The sequence below is a fragment of the Podarcis tiliguerta genome (assembly GCF_965153285.1).
Source record: "Podarcis tiliguerta genome assembly, chromosome: 6".
Classification (NCBI taxonomy): Eukaryota; Metazoa; Chordata; class Lepidosauria; order Squamata; family Lacertidae; genus Podarcis; species Podarcis tiliguerta.
In genome coordinates this window covers 30,256,921-30,280,002 of record NC_139539.1, presented here as the reverse complement: position 1 = coordinate 30,280,002, position 23,082 = coordinate 30,256,921, and the positions used below count along the sequence as shown (strand labels likewise).

The 23,082-nt window shown below is 42.4% G+C and overlaps 1 protein-coding gene across 10 annotated transcripts in view; it reads left to right on the top strand.

Moving 5' to 3' along the window:
- Nucleotides 1-22,966, top strand: part of CHD6 (chromodomain helicase DNA binding protein 6) — a 101,354-nt gene extending 78,388 nt beyond the window's left edge. For all 10 annotated transcript variants that reach the window (XM_083443946.1, XM_083443942.1, XM_083443945.1 and 7 more), the window contains 19 exons: nt 634-744; nt 3,323-3,525; nt 3,923-4,122; nt 4,849-5,008; nt 6,450-6,539; nt 7,294-7,397; nt 8,023-8,152; nt 8,676-8,736; nt 9,643-9,697; nt 11,298-11,517; nt 12,109-12,317; nt 12,539-14,152; nt 14,825-14,973; nt 16,203-16,409; nt 16,717-17,163; nt 17,480-17,662; nt 17,747-17,866; nt 19,037-19,141; nt 20,026-22,966. In XM_083443946.1, the coding sequence (XP_083300072.1) occupies nt 634-744; nt 3,323-3,525; nt 3,923-4,122; nt 4,849-5,008; nt 6,450-6,539; nt 7,294-7,397; nt 8,023-8,152; nt 8,676-8,736; nt 9,643-9,697; nt 11,298-11,517; nt 12,109-12,317; nt 12,539-14,152; nt 14,825-14,973; nt 16,203-16,409; nt 16,717-17,163; nt 17,480-17,662; nt 17,747-17,866; nt 19,037-19,141; nt 20,026-20,928 (5,271 nt within the window). In that variant the 3' untranslated portion in view covers nt 20,929-22,966. The remainder of the gene's footprint in view (nt 1-633; nt 745-3,322; nt 3,526-3,922; nt 4,123-4,848; nt 5,009-6,449; nt 6,540-7,293; nt 7,398-8,022; nt 8,153-8,675; nt 8,737-9,642; nt 9,698-11,297; nt 11,518-12,108; nt 12,318-12,538; nt 14,153-14,824; nt 14,974-16,202; nt 16,410-16,716; nt 17,164-17,479; nt 17,663-17,746; nt 17,867-19,036; nt 19,142-20,025) is intronic.
- Nucleotides 22,967-23,082: the final 116 nt, after the last annotated feature.

The window sequence follows — 23,082 nt, the reverse complement described above, 5'->3', positions numbered from 1 at the left end:
TTCTATCTAGCATTTGCCTTGTGACTCTGGTGTTGGCTCCAGGACACTGGAGCAACTGCCTCCCTCAGTTATTCTACCTTCTTAGCACACCAGGCCCCTGGGGGTCTTGTCAGTGAACCCCCTGGTGGGGTGTGGGATGCCAAATGATACCACTGACACAGGCCCTGTGTGACCCCAGCCATGCTCCTTGCCTTCCCTATATTAGTGAGATGTTTGGCCAAGGGGTCAACGTTGTAGTCTGTGCTGCATCGCAGAGAATTGGCACCAAGAGAGTTCTGGGGGTGAGACACTGTGTTCGTTTTTCACCTCTGCCTATGTGCTATCAACTATATGTTTGGCTGACAAGCTGGGTTTCTTGAAACCAACCTGCTAAATGCAATGCCTAGTATGTATAAATATCCAGGAAAAAACACCATTTAGAAATCCTAATCACGTATTGTTTATCCCAGGGCCTAACATCCCCAGCATGTTGGAGAAAGCCAATTGCTGGGCATTCTCTAATTTAACTACCAAATTATTTGTCTGCACCCCAGTGTGGTTTCTTTCTGAGTGGTTCTGCATAAAGGATTCATGGCTCTCCTTTGTTCTGCTGCTGTGTGAGGTATAGTCTGTTAATTTTCATTTCACTCCCAGGCCAGTTTTGTTGCTTCCGGAAACAGAACTGACATTTCATTAGATGATCCCAACTTCTGGCAGAAATGGGCAAAAATAGCAGAGCTGGATACAGATGCAAAAAATGAGAAGGTAATTATGATGTTACTATTTTGGAACCGGAAATAAAATGCATGCACAAATATATAAACCTACATAACTGTTTGCAGCAAGTGCTATTCAATGGTGCTTTGGGCTACTGTTGGTGTATTATGGAGGACAGGAGCTTGATGCAGATCATCTGAACATCTCTTCTGCAGGAACTTGGGTCATGCCATCCCTTTCCTGAACCTGATTCTTAGAATCCTTTCTAATACTATCCCATCCAAGGAACTGATAAGGTCTATAGTGGCTTAGCTTTAGCAAAGTGCTGCCCCGTCATTCACTGGGCCCAACTTTGGTTTTTCTTAACAACCTAACCTTTACTTATGGTTTCAAATTAAACTTTATACTTCTTCATCTCAGGGTGAAGAAGTCTGTTTTAAGTGTATAGATTTGCATCTGTCTGCCTTCCTTCTTTTCAGCCACTTCCTTCAGTGTAGCCTGGTATTTAATGCAAAGCAAGTCCTGTTGATTTTACTTCCAAGCAAACTTGTTTAGAATTGTGGCCTATAGTAATGCACTGATGCGTAGTGTGAAAAACATTTACTTACTACATATGTATGTCTACAATACATATGTTTGCATGACCGTGCACATGTGAAGGCACACACACACACACACTTGCATAAAATTGTCCAATATAAGATAGAACACTGTCACTTAAAAATCCAGAGGAGAAAAGAGAACTTTTTAAATCAAGTAAACGTTACTTCTTCAAGATGCATCATAAAACAAAACACAGTGATTGAAGTTAGTATTAACATTCTGAATGAAGCTGGGTACAGTTTTAAACAGCCTTTCAATTTTAAACCAGTCTCTAAATTGAGCGCCAGATGCAATTTATCCTCAGCTCTCACACTTAGCAATTTAGATATTCTGTGCTGTGAAATCAAATCAACTGACATTGTAAGAATGTAAAATTCAAGCATATAATTAAAGTCTTTTTCTTTAAAACCTGATCTACTATTTTCTATCATTTCTTTTTCTTTTGCTGATTTCCTTAACATTGCTGTTTTTAAGGTGAAAAAATCTGCACATGCCAATATAAACAGCAGACATTGGAGGGAAACCTCATTACAAAGAAATATTTTATATCTCTTTAAGTTGTATTACCTTTACAACCACCATTCACCATTTTGTTTGAAAAGAGTGCTGTTTTCAGGTTTCATGTAAAGTTCTGATGAATTAATCATTAACAAATTAATCCCTGTATTTTCAAAATACTGGAGGTGGACGTTCACCTCTTTTGTCTTTAAGCTCATCTTGACAGCTGTGGCTTTTGCATAGGAGCATAGAATGAAAGGAACCCATCATTTTGTACTGGGCCAGGGAGAGATGCAGACAATGGTTCAGGCTTTGGATTTTGACAGTCCCATAGCTTTACATTGTCCTTCTCTCATACTGATGTGAGTTGTAGCAACTAAGATACCATATCTCCCATTCTTTCCTTCCATGCTTGCTTATCAGATAGTTGCTGCTGTTAAAGGGAAAGGAACTCCCCCCCCCCGCTTCCCCCACCTTTGAAAGGTATTAGATGGCTCCAGCCATCACAGTCAGTCTTCTTAGTTGGAGGCACTGAAAACAAATGTGCTGCGTTTTTTGTGGGGAGGAAGAAACACTGAAGTGTTCAGCTCCCTGGAAGCAAAACAGCATACGCGGCTGCCACCTCCTGAGCCCAGTCGCTGTACCTGCTTGCTTAGTCAAACAACTGGTTCAGTATGGTCCAGCTACCTTGGGCAGAACCAGTCATCTCTGGTGTCTGCCTTATTTATTCATTAAAATTCTATACTGCCCTTCATCTGAGGATCACAGGTCAGTTTACAATATAAAACTGCAAAAATGCATAAATAGTAACAAACAAAAGCAATACCCTGCCCCTCCAGTTTAAAAGGCCATATATTGTTTGACTAGCTAAAGGCCTGGGAGAAGCTGGATATTTTTGCCTGGTGCCTAAAGATACGTAACGAAGGCACCAGGCGGGCCTCCCCGAGGAGAGCATTTCACAAACAGGGAGCTACCACAGGAAAAAGGCCTGTTCACGTGTTGCCATCCTTTGGACCTCTTACAGAGGAGGCACATGAAGAAGGGCCTCAGATGATGATTGCATGGTCCAGGTTGGTTCACATGGGGGGAGGCTTTAAAATGTAGCCTAAGGATAATGCCTTCTAATACTCCAGCTAGGGCAAAAGAAGCCACAACAGAGGGAATAATGCTATACAACAGACCACTGAGATATTTTCTTCTTGTTTTCCTGCCATAACATAACACAACACACGTGCAATAATGAACAGGGGCGGAGAGAATAAAAGAGTCAGTCTGAAAAACAGGAAAGTAGGGGGCAGGTGCACAGTCTCAGTTTTGTCTGTGGCCAACTCTTGAAAATAGATTTACCAACTCATGGCCATTCCAGCTGTGATTTTTTTTAATATAAAAAAGATGTATATCAGTGCTTACTTCTGAAAAATCTGTAGATGTTACAGTTTCAGAAAGAAATGGTTAACCATCCCAGGTAGCTTTGGGTGCAGATTCAAGTAGTTACATCTCTTCTTCTTTTCCCTTCCCTTCACAGGAAAGCCTAGTGATTGATAGGCCCCGTGTCCGTAAACAGACCAAGCACTACAATTCCTTTGAGGAGGATGAACTTATGGAGTTCTCTGAACTAGACAGTGACTCCGATGAGCGACCCACACGCTCGCGACGCCTCAATGAAAGAACACGCCGCTACCTACGGGCAGAATGTTTCCGTGTGGAGAAGAACCTGCTTATATTTGGGTGTGTCTTTTTGTTAAGCTTTTCCTGGGGAGCCCAGCCCCATATTATCCTGGCCCTAGAAGGTGGGTTCCGTGGTCTGAGCAATCTGTGAAGTGTTCAGTGCAGAATAAGTGTCCAGTCTTTCCCAAATTTTATCAGCCATGGCATTTTCTGCAATGCCTAGAGGGAAATCTGCGGGGGGAATAAATACTTCTGGGTCCAAAATCCAGAACCAGTGATCAGGGTCCCTCCTTTAGCAATACCCTGCTCATTTTCCTCTATAGTTTCCCTTTTGATGAGTCTCTCTTCCTTTTCTTGAGCCTGGCCAGGCTTCATTGATAAAGTGCAGTGTGGGAAGATGCTGGAAAAGCGCCAAGTGTCCTTATTAGTATGTAAGATACATCTCTTGTTTTTCAAGCTGGGGGCGCTGGAAAGACATATTGACCCATGGCCGGTTTAAATGGCATCTCAACGAGAAAGACATGGAAATGATCTGCCGAGCACTCCTAGTCTACTGTGTCAGACATTATAAGGGAGATGAGAAGATAAAGAGTTTTATCTGGGATTTGATCACTCCCACAAAGGATGGACAGAACCAGGCCCTACAGAACCATTCAGGTACAATAGACTCGTTTTGTTGTTGTTTTAAGCTTCAGCTTTACCTCAATGCAATGAAAGTAGGAGCTAAATAAAAACTTCCAGCATGGGGTCCTTTCCTAGCTTACATCAAAGCTAATAAAGCACTTGCTAATAAAGTGTAAAAGTTTTAAGTCCTCCGTTTAGTGAATGAACCTTCACTTGTAATCTGCAACAAAGACACTTCTCAGATCAGAGCTGCATTACTTGCACAGAGACATGGTGTGAAAAGATTTAAGACTGAACACTGAGCAGTTATCTATTGTGATTCTCCTGTGATTCCCTGCTGGGAACTGGCACATGCAGACAAAGCAGCAGTATTTGACCCCCCTGCTCATCAGCTAACGAGCAGGGAGTTCAGTCCCGCACAGAACCGTGTAGAGAGCAGGACTGAACTCTCCAATCATCAGCTAATAAATGGACAGTTCAGTCCTGTTGAGTGCTGTTTCTCCTGTGTATTTCCTGTGGGGCCGTGATGGAAGCAGACCCCTATCCCCACTCCCCTGTGGCCCAGCTTCAGCAGGTGGGCGGAATCACCCACTTTTCAGTCACCTGATGTCATCATGATGTCAGATGATGTGACAGGTGGAGGGCCCTGTTCATCTGTCACTGTTTGTATGAGAAGATAAAAGATTTGGCTATAGATCTGCTATAGAGCCATGTTGAGTCTGCAATGACGCTCATGATTCTTCCCCCTGCCTATTGCAGGCTTATCAGCCCCAGTGCCAAGAGGAAGGAAAGGCAAGAAAACCAAGAACCAGATGCTGCTCCCTGAGATCAAGAATGCTGACTGGCTCACCACCTGCAATCCAGAGATTGTCTTACACGATGACAGCTACAAAAAGCATCTAAAACAACATTGCAACAAGTGAGCAAAGGGGGGGTGCATTATCCATTGTGGGGTCTTGTTTGATCTATCAGCTGCTGCGCATGTTCACTATGGAGGTGGCTCAAACCATTTTTTAAGGAAGTGTGCTCCTGTTTTTACACCTCTGGAACCAGGAATCAATCCCCCCCCCCCCAACTTGGGAAGGACTGTTGAAGAAATTGAAGTTGAAGTTTGGAAAACTGTATGGAGAGGAAGCTGGGATTTCCTGCTGTGGATCCATGAGGATTAAGGATAGTTCCCCAGCTCAGATTTTTCCAGACTGTGTAAAATGGACGAGTGTACAAATTGGAAAACTTCTCAAGGACATGTGCTTGCACCGCTCCTCTTCCCCCCAGGTCTGGAGCAGGAAACAAGCACCCACTCATTCCATTGATTAGATATGTTTAGCTTCTCTGTTTTGGTGCAAGTCATTGAGAGAAATGCATTCTCTCTGCTTGTTTAGAACATGTTTGAATAAAACCTAGTGGATTTTTGGGGGGAAAATATGATTTTCTGGAAGAGGCTATGCAACTGGCAAATTTTGCTCACTTCTCTACAGTGCACAGTGGACACAGGATTGGAACTGTGCTCCCCTGTGTCCCAAATGCAACCCAGCTGGCACTAGGTAGTCAGTAAGGGGATACCTAGCGAGTGTGCTTCTTCTTAACTGTCCGGTTTTAGAAAACCTGGAATTTCTGCATTATATTTCAGTTCGTTTCATTGACTGCAGCATATCATCTGCCCCCTCACATGCCACCTTATCTCATGTATTTTCTTTTTGTGTGCACGTATGTTCGGTAGTAGGGACGCAGGTGGCGCCGTGGGTTAAACCACAGAGCCTAGGACTTGCTGATCAGAAGGTGGGCGGTTTAAATCACTGCGACGGAGTGAGCTCCCGTTGCTTGGTCCCAGCTCCTGCCAACCTAGCAGTTCGAAAGCACGTCAAAGTGCAAGTAGATAAATAGGTACTGCTCCAGTGGGAAGGTAAACGGCGTTTCCGTGCGCTGCTCTGGTTCGCCAGAAGCGGCTTAGTCATGCTGGCCACATGAGCTGTATGCCGGCTCCCTCAGCCAGTAAAGCGAGATGAGCACCGCAACCCCAGAGTCGTCTGCGACTGGACCTAATGGTCAGGGGTCCCTTTACCTTTATCTTTATGTTGGGTAGTAACTCAAGTTATGGCACATTAAGAGTAAAGAGTGAAGTGTAACGTAAATGACAGCTGCTTATTCCCCAGCCTGCACGCCTAGTGGCTTCTCTTCTAGCACTGGGATCTGGTCCCTGCAAGGCCAGCTTTCTAAAAAGGCAGCAATGACAGTTTCCACTGCCGGCAAATGAACTGGCACATCCTGGAGACCTGCGGATTGGCTTGTTAGGTTTGGACAGCATATTGGAAACTCAGGATTTTGCCCTCTGAATCACTTGCTGCTCTTCCTTTCGGTAGGGTGCTGCTGCGTGTGCGGATGCTCTACTACTTGAAAGCTGAAGTGTTGGGGGAGGCAGCTGACAAAGCCTTTGAAGGAACTCCTGCCAAGTATGTTACATTCGCCTTCTGGAATTTTGCTTTACAGTCCCCCAGTGTTGGAAACATACACAGCATGTGCTTGAGTTGCTGCGTTTGAGTTGGGGTGTGTGTGTGTGTGTGTGTGTGCAGGTGTTTTTGCACTCAGCAGGAAATTATAGAACCCTGCGAATGCATATTTTTACCTACTGCAGATTATATTTGAAAGAAATCTGTAGAGTCTTTGCAGAGTATTTGTGGTCCTGCAAACACATGCAGATGAGAGCGGCAATAAGCTCACCTGAATTAGAAAGGAGATCCATTCATGTCAAAACTCTGATAGGAGACTCAAGACCTATCCTGGAGACAGCAACAAAATTAAATATTTTAATGAACTGGTTGATCCTGACTGGTGCAACTGTCCAGGATTTCACCCAGGTCTTTCCTAGTCTTACCTGGAAATACCAGGAACTGAACCTGGAACATTTTACAGCACTTCTTAGTGGATTTTCACAAGTCCACACTCCCAACATTTTATAGAGATGTTGGAACTTGCTGAAACATACGTGGTCTTAGTGATGGACAAAACAGTTTGGAGAGATCCTCTATGGACCATTTGTTTTGGTGGTGGCCTTGCTGTTGTGGAATTTCCTTCCCCATGAGTTCCATCATGCCCCTTCTGTGCTACTCTTAAACCTAAAGACTATTTCATTCCCTAATTTGTATAAATGAGAGGAATGGCTGTGCAGAACGTTCTCGGGATATAATCTTTGCCTGTCCTTCACAGAGATCTGGATTTCCTCCTGCCAGACATTGACTACATAGAAATTCCTGTGGATTGGTGGAATGCGGAAGCTGATAAATCCCTCCTTATTGGCGTTTTCAAACATGGTATTACTTTTTGTATGGCCTGGAATATGACTTAATTCCTAGCAAGCATGCATAGGGTTGCTCTGTAAATCCTGCACAGGATTTTATGATGGGATTGAAATGCCTGTGTGTTGTGTGTTTAGGTTACAAATTGGGTGTTTAGGCTGTATAAAAGGGGTGGGGAGAATAGTTAAAATTCAACTCGTATTAAACTATATATTTTGTAGGTTTTAATGGTTACATAAAAAAAAGAAATAATTGTGGACTGTAATGTGATATTTTAGCAATAATAAACATAAACCTCTTTTGTATTTATTTCTTTAACTTGCATACCTCTGTTTGCCATAGTAAGGGGCAATAAGCTATCCAGGGCACTGAATACTTGAAATCCTGAGGGGGCCCTTTTCTGGCGACCTTTATTATGCCTGTATTATGTCCACATACCCTTGCCTGTATTATGTAACATAACAAAGCTTAACTAATTCAGCAACAACACTGCATCATATAGAATGGGCAGGCCACCTATCTTACCTCCTACTGTTTCTTGTTGATTACGTGGACCTTAATGGAGATGTAGTAGTAGAGCGTTAAGGCTGGAAGCACTCAGCTGAATATCACTGAACAAAAAACCTCTGGCTTTTGTCAGGTTACGAAAGGTACAATGCTATGCGAGCCGACCCAGCCCTATGCTTCCTTGAGAAGGTAGGCATGCCAGATGAGATGCTGCTGTCTGCAGAGCAGAGTGTCATCGATGGAGTGCAGGATGCTCCAGAAAGGTAAGCTTATGCTGGGCTGGCAGGTATTGATCTGTCACAGGAGCAGAATTGCTTAAGTGAACACTATCCAGACTACATGCTGATATTGCTGTGGGAGTCGTACACAAAGACTGTCGGTGACGTTAGCTATTTGTAGTGATGCTGTGGATTGGCAGATGGGGAAGCTTGGTCTATATGAATGACATCAATAGGTTATGCCTTGGAGCAGTTCTCTCCAAAAGCTAAGTGTGCACCATTCATGCATACAGTCTTGAGAAAGCATATCCTTAGTGGGTGGTGCTTTTGGTGATCCCCAAGTGTTAAATCAGCAGAAGGTGGGGATGGAATGATTGTTGGGCTGCCCATGACTGTGCTGTCACAACAGTCTTCGTTATGAGGCAGATGCCTACCTATAGCACAGGTAATAATAGCCAGCACTGCTTGCCGCCACTTCAGTGGAATTAATGTTTGGAGAATTCTGTCAGAATGACCTTGCCTTACAAAGCTTCTGCAGACTAACCCCCTCTTGGATTGCTTTCTTTAGAGGGAACGTGGATAAAGAAGAGACAAGTGCAGAGAAGCTGGATGGGCTGCAGAAACAGGAAGTAAGTGTGATTTTCTAGGCAGGGTCTCTGCCATGGGAGCATATTCACCCAGTTCTTTTCCAGCTGCACTGGCTCCTGGTGGAGTACAGAGTCAGATTTAAGGTGCTGTTTTTGACCTTTAAAGCCCTTCATGGCCTAGGACCCTCATACCTACGGGACCGCCTCTCCTGGTATGCCCCACGGAGGACCTTAAGGTCCATAAATATCAACACCCTAGAGGTCCCAGGCCCTAAGGAAATTAGATTAGCCTCAACCAGAGCCAGGGCCTTCTCAACACTGGCTCCGGCCTGGTGGAACGCTCTGTCTCATGAGACCAGGGCCCTGCGGGATCCGATTTCTTTCCATAGGGCCTGTAAGACAGAGTTGTTCCACCTGGCCTTTGGCTTAGAATCAGTTTGATTCCCTCCCCCTTTCTTTTTCCTTTCTCCTCCTGTGAAGAGGCTGCATCCTAATGTTTTAATGTTGTATTTTAATGTTGTTTTTTAAATTGTATTTTAATCAACTTATTTTATTATTGGTTGTTAGCCGCCCTGAGCCCAGTCTTGGCTGGGGAGAGCGGAGTATAAATAAAAATTATTATTTTTATTACTACTACTACTACTACTACTGCTACTACTCTGCTTCCGTTATCTGTTCTGATGATGTTCTGGGACTGCAGAAAACACAACACACACAAATAACACCCTTGACAGTTTCACATCCCTTAAAGTTGGGGGTTTGGATCATATTGACAAAATGAAGTGTTCTTCTGGTGGTTTCATAGTGCCTTTATAGATGTGTAACATACGCTGCTGTGGAGGCAATGTAAATATAATTCAATGTTGGCTTTGTGTATTTGGCTTTTGGCCCAGAAGCCAGTGTCTCTAAAGTAAGCTCTGTTGATGTGGGCTTGTTTTCATTTCATAGGAGACTTCAGATGGTTGTGGTGAAGTCACTGAGAAGAAGGAGGACACCATGGCAGGTGAGGCTGCGCATCTAGATGTTATAGGGAGTGGAGGGGTATTGATTTTATCGGTTAGAATAGCAGCTAAGCTAACTTCCAGAGCAAATAAAAACTGTATTTCAAGAACCTATATTGCAAAAGATCCTTCATTATGCATTTGAAAAACTCCAATAATACTTTTTTATTCCAACGCTTTGCAGCTTAACAAGCCTTCCGAATGATAGCTACTATTTTCTGGGTTTTTTTGTTTTGTTTCTTTTTTATTGAATTATGTTGCATACACAAACAATTAGAACAAAACTTTGTCATCAAACGGATTAAGTAAATAAAAAAGAATCAAAAATTAATATGGAAAAGTAAAATTATAATATAGAAGAAGAAAAAAGAAAGAAATATGAAAGAGAAAAGAGAAAAAAAATGTGTGTGTGTGTGTAACTAGGATAACGGTAAATCTTTCATCGTTCGACTATTATTTTACAGATTCTTAAATTAAAACACAGAGAAATACATGCAAAGCTACATACAAAACAACAAATAAAGACTTCTGCCAATACCACAACAGTTCATTGTTCTTAGTAAAGATACTTTCCTGTATTTCAGTTGGTTCCTCATCTTGGTATCAGGACACTATTGCTTTTGCAGTGTTACTCTAGTCACAACCTGATAGCTACTATTTTCTGTTGGTTTTATTTTGAATGTTGTTACTCTGTTTTCTCTGAACGCTTCATAGGTATCTTAGAGCAAGTAAAAGTACATCTATTTGTGTGTTTAAAAATTATATTAAACAGTATCCTATGAAACATAGAATAAAGCTACATAAAACTAAGGCACTAAAGTTGCTGAAAAATAGTCAAAGCAGAAGGCTTGACAGCTTCCTTAAAGAAAGAAAAATGGTTAGCAAGGGAGTTCCACAGTGATGGGATCACTGCAGGAAAAGGCCCTGGTCTACAAATTAATCCTAGAGCACTGATTCCCAAGTGGGCTGTTGGGTCATCAGCTGTTATTACCATGCACAGCAGCACATAAGGATATTTGTGGTTCTTCCTTCTGGATCAGTGGTTAGAACTGACAGGTGGGCTTAAAGAAAGACAAAAATTGGAGGGACGTTAACCTGGACTTGGTTGTATGGTACAGAAGCCATACAGGTAAAAGGTACAAGGTATTAGCATTGTTAGATGATATAAATATCGCCTCTCGCCATGGAGCAAAAGCAATGAAACTCAGTAGGCTTTGAGTATGAAATTATATTGCTGAGGGATTTTTTGTGTGTGTGGCAAGCCTTCTGCAGAGCAGGGTTTTGTTTAAGACCAAACTTCCTTTTCCCCTTTGGATGGGTGTGTGGCTGCATGCTTCTGAGAGAATGGGTAGGCTTCAGTTTATGTGATTATCATTTCCACATAGTTCAGCAAAACCAAACAAAAAATAAGGTGACCTTTGAATCCCAGTGACTCAGAAACCCAATGCTGCCTGCATATCCCAACCATGGTACTGAAGACTGATGGGCAGATTATGTCCGTGTATATGTAGGTGGGGTGAAGTACTTAATGATTCAGTAGGGATGTTTCAAGGACTCTGCAGCGTTTGTGTTAAATACTAATGACCTTGCTGATGTTTGAAGCCCAGGATGGCTCCGACCCAGACAAATCCAGCTGGCCTGTGTCATCCGCCCTCACAGCCAGACTGCGGCGTCTCGTCACTGTCTATCAGCGTTGCAACCGTAAAGAGCTCCCTACTAGGCCTGAGATTATTGGGCCTTGTAACCATGGTTATTGGCTACAAGAGGAGATGTTTAGGAGAGCCAACGAGATGGACCCTATCAACAAGGAAATGCAGAAAAGGTAATATAAAACAGTGGGCTGGGAACAGGCTTGATCTTATTTGAGCACTGGAAGGACTGTTTTAACATAAATGGGCAAAAACTGCTAATAACTTATCCCCAAACATTGTAGATAGCTCAGGCTCATAGCCTGCATGCTGTAATTTCAAGCTTGCAGATGCTCCTACCATTACTGGAATCCCATATGCTTTGATTCCAGATTGTGGCATAATGTAAGATACCAAAGATCACCCCAATAGGCAGGGAATGTTCTCGTAACACCAGGAGCCAGCAAATACAGTATGCTTGCTATGATAAGTCTGGCAGGTATAAATAGCAGGCTGTCTCTTGCCCAACTTTGAAGCTGCAGGGGTGAAGGAGATTGTTGAGGAGGTTCTACAGTGACACCCGCCACCTCTCCAGCTTCAAAACTGGGAACTGTTCGGCTGCTACATTATCATTATCATTTGTTCAGTTTGTATCCCAAACACCCTCCCAAACTAGAAAAAATAGATTGACCAGAACTAATACATAATTGCGACATACTGAAAATTGGAATTTTTTGAAAGCAAGTTTCATGAATGGGTGGATTTGTGTTCCCCATGCATTGCAGATGGACTAGAAGAGAACAAGCAGATTTCTATCGCACCGTCTCTTCATTTGGGGTAATGTACGATCCAGAGAAGAAGGTTTTCGACTGGACCCAGTTCCGATCCATTTCACGCTTGGAGAAGAAAACTGATGAGAGCCTAGAAAAATATTTCTATAGCTTTGTTGCAATGTGCAGGAATGTCTGCCGCTTGCCCCACTGGAAAGAAGATGGTGAGTGGGAACTATTTGGGGCTTCTAAACTTGTAATATAGATGATGATGAAGGACATTACCCTGCTTCTTTCCTTTTCAGGTTTTTTTTTTACTGCTAAAAACCCCCTGCTAAATGTCTTGAGCAACAGACTTGTAGTATTTTGACCTTAGTCTAAAGACATTCTACCATTCTACCCTTGATGGTTTTCTCTACGCTCCCTCCCTCTTCTATACTCATAGGCCCAGCTGATCCCAGTATCTATGTGGAGCCAATCACTGAGGAGCGTGCCGCAAGGACCCTATACCGAATTGAACTGCTACGGAAGGTCCGTGAGCAAGTGCTGAGGTGTCCGCAGCTGCACGAGCGGCTCAAGCTTTGCCGCCCAAGCTTGTACCTTCCCGTGTGGTGGGAGTGTGGTAAGCATGACCGGGATCTGCTCATCGGTACAGCTAAACACGGGCTGAACCGCACGGACTATTATATCATGAATGACCCCCAGCTGTCATTCCTGGATGCCTACAGAAACTATGCTCAGCACAAAAGGACAGGGGTCCTTGGAACAGAAAACTTGTGTTGCCACCACCAAGCAAATGCTAAGCTGTATTGCTCCCCTTCATACAATCAGGTGGAAAGAAAACATGAATCTCCGGAGACCGAAACGGACAGCTGTCTCAAGCTAGTGGGCTCAGGCAATAGTCTCTCGCGGACAGACAACATCTCCCAGGATAGCAGCTGTGAAAATTTCATGTCGAAAGTCCGGGGTATGATTTCCATTAACTATGATGAGAGCTCTTTGCCTGACTCTCTGATGTGCATGATGTATGATGAGAAGGCGTGCAACAGCGAGCATAGCTCCCTTGCCCGCGACAGTCCCAGCTGCACAGATGTCAGTAGCAATACTACCAAAATAGCAGAGGGCAAAATAGATGGGGATGAAGATCTATCTAGCTGTGATGCTGAGACCACAAGAGAGCCCTCCTACCTGGATCACTTGCAATATGGCAGCGACCAAACGGAGGGTCAGAATGCAGCCCAGGAGCCCTCATCTAAGGAAACTAAGCCCTCCAAGAGCTTTATTGTGGAACCCTGTAATGCCCTTGAGCACATGGAGAGTCCGTACGCTAACCCAGGATCAGTACCGTTTGAAAGAGATGGCATGGAAGGGGTCCTGAGCATAGGAGTGTATGGCCCGAGTCTCCATAACTTTGATATCAAAGTCCATCCTGAGAAGAGATTCATGGGCTTGTTGCATGAAAAGGGCTTGGAAGAGAAATCGGTGCAAAGTCAGAGCCACAGTGAAGAAGAGGAGGAGGAAGAGGAGGAGGAAGAGGAAGATCATTTGGAGACAGCTGCTGACACTGTGGAAGATTTGAGAGGTTGCTTAAAGATCCTAGATGGTGGTGAAGACAAACCCATTGTGCAAGAGGAGCAAAAGCATAGTTCATGTCTTCTCACTACTCTGGATGCATTCATGAAGGAAAGGAATAAGGAGCTGGTTGAGTCAATCTCGAGTGAGCAGGCAGCATCCAAATGTGATAGTGAGCATGGGGCTGGGGAGGACGATCAAGCTGAATTTGAGAGCCTTGAGGAGCACACCCCAGTCTTGCAAGAGATCCAGACCTGCCACCATCACCACTACCACCATTCTGCACGAAGCCAGACGTCAGCAATTCAGATGGAGCTCCTTAAGTCACATCCTGTTTGTATGGAGGCAGACCCCTGGGGAGATGACACAGAGGAAAAAAGGGGCAGTCCTGTTCCACAGCCTCTCTGTGGGAATGAAATGAAGAGGGAAGAGGAAGAGTGTGAGAATCAAGACCTAGAGAAGAGGGATGAAAGCAGCCAAAATCAAGGTAGAGTAATGTGGGGGGTATCTTTCTGCCAGTGAACATTCCTGCATATCTTAGTAATTTTCATTTTGAGGTGAATTGTAACTTGACAGTAAGTATAATATAAAAAGACAGTATTAGCATGACATCAACTGGTGAGGTAATTATCTTTACAAGTGCCAGAAAACTGACTGTGGCTGCGGATTAACAAATTTCAACTCCATAGGATCTTACTTCATGCATGTTGCATTTTATACCCTATACCGAGTTGGCTCGGTTGGTTAGTTAGTTAGTGAAAATGAGCTTTTATGTATACTATTTGAAGGTTAGGATCAAGCTAGGCCACTGAATCATAGTAGCTGAATTATTTAACTGCTTCTGTTTTCTTCTGGTATTTTGTAGCAGAGCTGAATTCTGTTGTTGCAAGCTTCCAGAGACACTTAGTGTTACATATCAAACTTCTACCCATAATTAGCAAACTTCTTCAGAATCGCACATGCCATTCTGTCATTTAAATTTACCGACACTATTCTTCAAATATGTGGGAGCTGCTAGCGGGTGTCATAGATGTCCAGAGAACCATGCAGCTCTCTTGTGTTCTTTGTTGAAGATCCATCGATGCCTCAGAATGCCTTTGAAAGAAAGAGCGATTTGATGCTTTAACGAAGCTTACATGTTGTTTTCCACTCCGTCTAGATTGTTTTGAGAAGTTTTCTGAAGATGAAAGTAAGAGTTCCACATTTGTTGTTCCTGGAGAGATTGATGAACTGCAAGATGTCCGGGCACCTACCATTGCTCAGCTTCTGCAGGAGAAGACACTCTACTCTTTCTCAGAGTGGCCTAAGGTGGCTTGGTAGCTTAAGTATGCATGATTAAGGGCTTTAGGTCAATGTTCCGCAGGGACTGAGATCCACCTACCATGTTGTTTTCACACAGGGGCACCCTGGCTTGTGTCTGAACCCTTTTGAAAACATATTGAGAGAAGTAGAATAGATTATCCGGCAACATTTTGGAAGCAGCATTGAAGTATTTCTCCAAGTTGAATATTTCTCTGTTATACTTCCTGCATTATAGTGTCATATTTTGTCAGATATGGGTGTTAATATCAATAGCTGTCCAGTGTCTTCAATAAGGAATGTGAAAAACACCATTGTGTTTGTGATTCCAGTAGGCTATAGCCTTTTCTTTGTAAAAAGGCCAGGCACTTCCCTTCTGAAAAATGTCCTGGCAGTTTTGAAGTATTGAGGTTTTCTTTGAAGAAAAAAAATGTTTTTATCTCTTTTTAGTTATTGGTCTCATGTTCTGAGTGTGTGGCCCTAACAGGACTTCAGCCTAAATGACAAGAGCCTCTGGCAGGCCTGTCATTTATTGTTTCCCTCCTATACCTTATTTTGTTTCCCTCCTATATCTTATTTTGAAAGGGGCACCCTGGTGCTCTGCATTTGACTTCCTCCTGCAATCCAGGGTTTAGAACCCCGGTGTAGTTACTATCACTCATTGTTGAAATATTGCTGAGGCAAGTTAATAACCATCAGAATGCTACTGATGTTAAAACTGCTCCCAGTGTGTTTGTGTATATATGTCCTAACAGGACATTATTGGGATCAACCTTGCATTAGTAGCTTTAAATTATGATGTAGAGAAAGGAGCAAATTGATGTGTGATGGAAGGGTAGACTGTAGAGGTTTATTTTCCAGCTTGTGTTGCTTATTGGTAAATGTCCAGTCATACTTTCAAATGCGATTTTTAAAAAATGAAACAGAAATAGAGAGTGTATCTGCATAATGGCTCCAGTCATTTTCTTGGCTGAAAGCTGTCAATTTAAAACTTTGTATGGTATGTACCCTGGAATGAACCCTTTCTACAGGAGTGACCAAGTGTCGTGTGTCTTACATGCACAGGCCTGCAGCCTTGCTTCCGCTATGCAGGATGGTTAATTTACAGGCTGGTCAAGCCTCTGTATCACCTGGAAAAGGAACACCTGAAGCTAAACTAGTTGCCTAGTTGTAGCTCTTGGAAGGATTAGAACTTACAGCACATGCAAGCTAGTGAAACATATCTGCTTCTTTGACAGGATCGAGTGATCATTAACCGCATAGACAACATCTGTCATGCCATCTTAAAGGGCAAGTGGCCTTCTTCCAGCCAGCCATTTGAAATACAAACTGTGATGCCGACTCCTGCATTATCCAGCAGTACTGGCAATAGAAACAGCTACACTGAACCAGAGGCCTCCGAACCCAGCTTCAGCAATGGAGTGACAGCTGCACAGGTCCAGAAGGTGAGCTTGGGTAGACGTCTTTGCCTGCTGCAAAGTGTTACTTGTATAATGTTTCAAACTCCTGTCCGTAAGTAATAAACTTACGCTCAATACTGCATCAACTTACTGTTCTTAAAATTACTGACACTATCTTTCTGCCATCCTTTTTAAAAAAAGTTGATAGCTACATTCAGGTACAGTATTTCTTTTAGAAAAGGGTGCTGAATTTAAAAGTTGCTTGAGAATATTGGAAAATTATGTATGCAGTCTCCATTAGGACAGATTGTTGTAACTGTGCCTTTCTACCCACTCCTGGTTTTAAACACAGGAAGGTTTCCTGGCGCCCACTTTCGTCAAAGATGAACACAAGCACAGGCAACCATATGAATTTGAGATGGAGAGAGATGCCAAGCAGAGGAGCCTTGAACAGCTCGTGGCTTCCCACCCCCACCCTTCCATCGTGTTGAACGGCTGGCGGGATGCAGCAGTAGACCTCTCAAGAGTGCCTGATGGGTCACCAGCAAGCAGCTCTCCTTTCTCCCTGAGCACAAATATACCTAAGCTAGGGACAGTGAACGCTCTGCAGGGCTCCCTTGGCATGGACTTGTCTGGTATCCTTCAGGCAGGGTTAATTCATCCTGTCACAGGACAGATCGTCAATGGGAGTCTACGAAGAGATGATGCTGCCATGAGGAGGAGACGGGGCAGGAGAAAAAATGTGGAAGGGATAGATCTCATATTTTTGAAGGAAAGAACCCTCCAGACAGGGCTGCCAGTAAGTAATAATCCCCATCCTCTTCTATTCCTCTGCACTTTAATGATTGCTTAGTGCCAAGTGCAAATGTTTTGTTTTATTCTTATTAAATAATGGTGTCAAGGTACTGGGGGTGGGGGTCTGCCTAAGCAAGGAGAAATTCACACCCCTCCCCAAGGAAATAGTTTGCCATTCTTGCAGCCTGGGTTTAGCTAGGGTAGTTGCGATGGCTGGAGCAGATATTGTGTTCATTTTGCAGTGACATTTGGAAAATTCAGTATTATTTCTGCATCTCAGTAGTGCCTTTCTTTCTCACTCTTCCTATTATATTGTTCAGGAAGATCAAATCCAGACTGCACCAAGTAATCCTAACCCTGATGGGCCAGCCATTACTACCTCAAGTCCGCAGACCGTTCCAGGCACTAATGTCCAGGCAGAGAAGATTGTTCCAAATAAGAGTCTTCTGGACTGGCTGAGACAGCAGTCTGACTACACGCTTGAAATCCCTGGCTTTGGCACAGTAAGTACAAGTCTCATATTCCAGTCCTGTGCCCGTTTACTTGGAAGGGAGCGTCACTCATATTTTCACTAATATTCCTTTCAGAACTTTTCAGAAAAGCCTAAACAAAGGAGGCAGCGCTGTAAGGACCCTAGCAAATTGGACATAAATTCTCTCACAGGGGAGGAACGCGTGCCTGTGGTCCATAAGGGTACTGGGAGGAGGGTAAGCAGAAGACTTTACTATTCTTTTCTTTTATGTGATTTGGCACAATGTCAGTTCTAAATGCATTAAAATCCTGCAAACCTGAGTTCTGTCTTAACTGGCTTATTTTGTTTTGGAGAACAAAATGCAGTTTCTCTCAAGTCTGTCTTTCCTTGCCTCTCTTCCTACATATGAAGTGCATATGTGCAAAGAGCAACACATAAATTACTTAAGTGTGAATATCCCCACTTCCATGTAGATCTGCTTATAGGGGAGGAAATTAGCCTGCTGCTTTCACGCCAGATTGCTACATTCCTCACAGACAAATTGACTGGTAAGGAAGGATTGCTGCCTGCTGTAGGGCATAGCTGGGTGGAGCTGTACTTGCTTCCTTCCAGCAAATTGACTCAAACAGATGGAAGGTGCAGCTTGCTGTATCACATGGCAAGTTGCAGCTTTTTCTCATGGGTACGCTCTGCTGGCTGGAAGGAAGCAATGTTCCTTGCAGTATTTTTCCAGGCAATATGAGAAACATTGTGGAGGAGTATTTCGTTCGTAAGGGAAAACCTAAGGAGGGACATGGGGATCAGGAGGGTGGACTATACCAGCTGTTATGAAATATCATGGAGAAAACATTTGGGTGACCTCCGATGTCCAGTATGCTAATTTTATATCTCAGTCACAAGAAAATATTTACATTCACAAAAGTTCCAACTGCATCTACATAGGGCTGGACTGCATGTTATGTTTGTTCAGTCATACCTTGGTTGCCAAACGCCTTGGAACTTGTACGTTTCGGCTCCCTAGCAATCGAAAACTGGAAGTGAGTGTTCCGGTTTTTGAACGATTTTCGGAAGCTGAACGTCCAGTGCGGCTTCCGATCGGCTGCAGGACGCTCCTGCAGCCAATAGGAAGCCGCACCTTGGTTTTCAAACGGTTCCGAGAGTCGAATGGACTCCTGGAACGCATTCTGTTTGAGAACCAAGGTACGACTGTATTTGATTTACACCTGTAGGTTCCAGCAGATGCTTGTAAGGGCAATCCTTTTAGGACATTGTCACAAACTGTAACCTGTACAACCTGAGTGGGCAACTCAGCTTTGATTTCTCTAGGTGTTTCATCATATATTACTTATGCAATGTTGCTTAGTCTTCTCTACAAAATAAGTAATCATTTTACTGTGTTTTACAGTTAGGGGGAGCCATGGCACCAGCACTGAAGGAACTGCCAAGGTGGCTTGATGCAAACATGGAGTATGCTGTTGCAGCAGACTGGTCTGACATTGTTAAGCTTTCAGTAAGTTAAAAGGTTTTCAGAGAAATATCTATCTTGAAACACCCCTCCACCTCTTCCATATCTCTTTTCTAATTAGTTTTCTGAATAGGTAGCACAGCTATTTGTTTTTCAGTACAATTGAAAGATAGTTAAGTGTGAGAGCATGCTGTACACATAAACCTAGGCTTACCTGCAGATGCAGAGCTGGCTTTTGAATTAAATATGCGAACATAGTATCTTTCAAAATGTATCCTGATCCCTTGTTCTTCATTGATCTCTCTGAATTTCAGGGAAGATAAAAAATCACATAATCCATGCATTTCACACTTTCCAAATCATTCAGATTTGCATCCTTTGTGTGCTCACAATTTGGTTAGGCTTCCAGTTTGAGCAGTGGCCAAAAGTACTTTCCTGCTAACTTCATCTGAGGATGGCTGGAAGTGTTTCTTTGAGAAGGCCCTTCTAAAAGCACTGAAGCACTTTTTTAAAAAAATAAAAAGAGTAAGCAACTATTAGCTAGCAATAATTAATTTCAATTACAGCCCAGTCTTATGCATGTTTACTTGGATATCTTGTGTTCAGTCAGGCTTACACCTTAGAAAATGTCCATATTATCACAGCCTTAAGACTGATCCTGTACCCTCTTGCCAGGGAGTAAGCCCTATTGAACTTAATAGGACTTATTTTTGGGGTAGACATGTATAGGATTGTGGGGTGGGGGGGTGCTGATTATTTTACCAGCAAAGCACAGAGACTTTGTTTTCACACAAATTACATTTTTGTTGTCACACAGAGAAGCACTTGGGGATTTATATTCCACTAGAGAACACAGCTGAAGGCACATGTGATTGAGCCTCTAAGGGTGTTAACATTTGGAATTCTGTTTCTTTTCTTTTCCAACTCAGGGTTTTTTACCTGAAAGCAAGTTTAATCGTATTCTGACTGAGCCTGTACTCCGAGATGCTGGGCCTCGGCGGAGAGGAAGGAGGCCAAGGAGCGAACTTTTTAAAGCTCCTGGCATAGTAGCAGATGCTTCTTCTGGAATGGGACCATTATTCATGAACGGACTTATTGCTGGAATGGATTTAGTAGGACTTCAGAACATGAGAAACATGCAAGGCATTCCTTTAACTGGGCTGGTTGGGTTTCCTGCTGGATTTGCAGCAATACCTGCTGGCGAGGATGTCAAAAGTGCTCTGAGTATGTTGCCGATGATGCTACCAGGCATGGCTGCTGTACCACAAATGTTTGGTGTTGGAGGACTTCTTAATCCATCAATGACAACTACTTGTACTTCAGCTGCTCCAACTTCATTAGCAAGCACAACTAAAAGTGGTACGTCGCACGCAGAAAATGATGCTGAAGACAAACAAAGTGGCCAAGGTGCAAAAACGGAAACTCTGTCTGAAGACAAGTCTGGTCCTAGTTCATTTTCTGATCAGTCAGAACCTGCAATAACTACCAGTAGTCCTGTAGCTTTTAACCCGTTTCTTATTCCAGGAATGTCATCTGGACTGATCTATCCCTCAATGTTTCTTTCTCCTGGCATTGGTATGGCATTGCCAGGCCTTCAACAAACCAGACACTCAGAGGCAACAAACCTAGAAAGTCAGAAACGGAAGAGGAAGAAAACTAAAGGGGAACTTGCAACTGCAGAACCAGAAACTCTCTCACTGTCCGACAAGGAACATGCAAACAGTCAAAACTGTACAGAGCAAACACCATCTGTGTCAGAAGAGAATGAACAGGATGTACCAGCGGAGGAGGAGGAAGAAGAGGAATTCAAAGATATTAAAGATATCAATTAGAACTTTTGTTTCGTTCTGAAAAAATAATATTGTGGCTTGTAAGTTTCTCATCCCATAAATATTTGTTACAGCCCTCTGTTCCCACTTCACCTTCATAAAAAAAACCTGTGTTTCTATAAGTAATATTATCTACCTAATTCCTGGTAAGATAACTATGGTGACATGTTAATAGTTGCAGGGTCTTGCCATAGAGATAAGCAGTGTTCTCTAATTGGTACGGGAGGCAGAAATTTCTTGTTCAGTTGTCCAGCTGTTCATCCCTCCCTTCTCCAAAACAGTAGTAAATAAGTACTTGGTGATTGCCAAAACTGCTTGCTTGTTTGAGAGGGGAAATAATCTCAGTAAGACAATGCTTCTCTAATGATGGAAACACAAACACAGGAAAAGGTAGATGTTTTTACAAAGACACTGAATTTAAAAAATCTTGTATTTTGGGGTAAAAAGCACAGTTATAGTAAGTGCTAATGTGTATTTTTTGATTTAAAGTATTTCCCTATTTTATCATGGTTACTAGATTAGTAGTATAGACAGAAGTATATAACTAATGATTGAAAATGCATATATTCATTTCTTTCTTTTTTTTAAAAAAAAGGCATTAATGGTAGATAATTTCCTCCTGTTCACACTACAAAGTTTTGGAAACAAACTGCTGTAAGTGAAAAGATTACCTGAACTTTTATATTTCTAAAACCAAATCTTGCTTTATGTTTAAGGTGGATTTCAGTTGTCCTTTCTTTGATTTTAGGCCATTTCCAGCTCCTGCTGAGAAACTGACGCACATCTTGCATAATTTTTCTTTTTTTTTAATGCAGAGGCAGGAGCTTAATAACTTCTAGTTATTTTATTATTTTTCTATTAGCCGTTTCTCACAAAGGCCCTTAACAATAATTCCCCCTCCCCCAATGAAGAATAAACTACTGGTTTTAATCTTCTTATGAGGGAACAGGATTGGCTTTTATCAATTCTACTACCCTAAGAAATGTTATTTTTTGAAATCAGAATTTTTAAAGCTGTGAGATGGGCTTTTGTTAAGGACTGTTGACGGTTTCAAAGCTTGAGTTTATCCTCTGTTTCTAGTATTAGACTGTGAAGAAAACGTTTTAGCTCCCCCTTTCAATTCCTCTTGATCCCATTCACTGTTCAGTGGTATTTCCCAATGTCTCTGCACATACATTTTGTGTAAGTGTTTCAGATGAAACCCTTTAAAAACATAAGTAGGCTCCCAAAGCTCAGTGTGTTGAAACGCCCTCCACAGGTAATCTTTACATAGCCCGCTTTATTCCCACTCCTATGTCACTTTTCTTTCACTTGGGCTTGTTCTAATTTATAGCTCATGGTTCGAGACTTGAAAAAATACACACTTTGTGGTGCGATGTTTAAATGGCAGACCATTAGAGGGGCTTCGGAGTGTATGCTCATATTCAGATTCACATTTGGTTTGTCACAATTTACTGTATTTTTTACTTATTTTTTTCTGTTACAGTTTTGCTAATTTATCAGATGGTCCAAATGTTTTGACATAACTATTTCAGTTTGCATTATTTATTTATGATGCTTTTTTCATTGTCTTTTATACATTTGGGATTATAAAGTATGTACATGTTACAATTAGCATCTCAAAGAAGTCTGTTACCCATGAACTAAAATTAAGTCTGTATGTTGCAGTGAATTTATTCTGAGTTTTCTGGGTTGGAATCAATTTCAACAATTTATGATTATGCTATTGCAAGAGATTGAATAATGACATAGGCCCTATTTAAATAGCACCCTGTAGCACAGATACTGTATCACTCTTGACAGATTTCTTAGAAATGCTGCTATCTGTTTAACTAACATTTTGTTCAGTTTTGCCTCCAGTGGAAGCAGAGAGGTTTTTTCAGCTGTTAAATCCAAAATCAATATAATTTATTTATGTAAAAAAAAAATCACTTGATATATTTTTGAACCTTTTAAGTACTAACTTTTTATTTAGTAGAAAACATGTACTTGCCCTAAATCCTTAAAATACAAATGCTATAAAACTTCATATATCTTGAAAGCCTTACTGTGAATGGATGCAGGTCTCTCTCTCTCTGGAGTCTATTTGTAATATATAAAAAGATTATTTGCCAGAGCTACACTCGTAAGGAACAGGGTTGAGACTAAACTTTTATT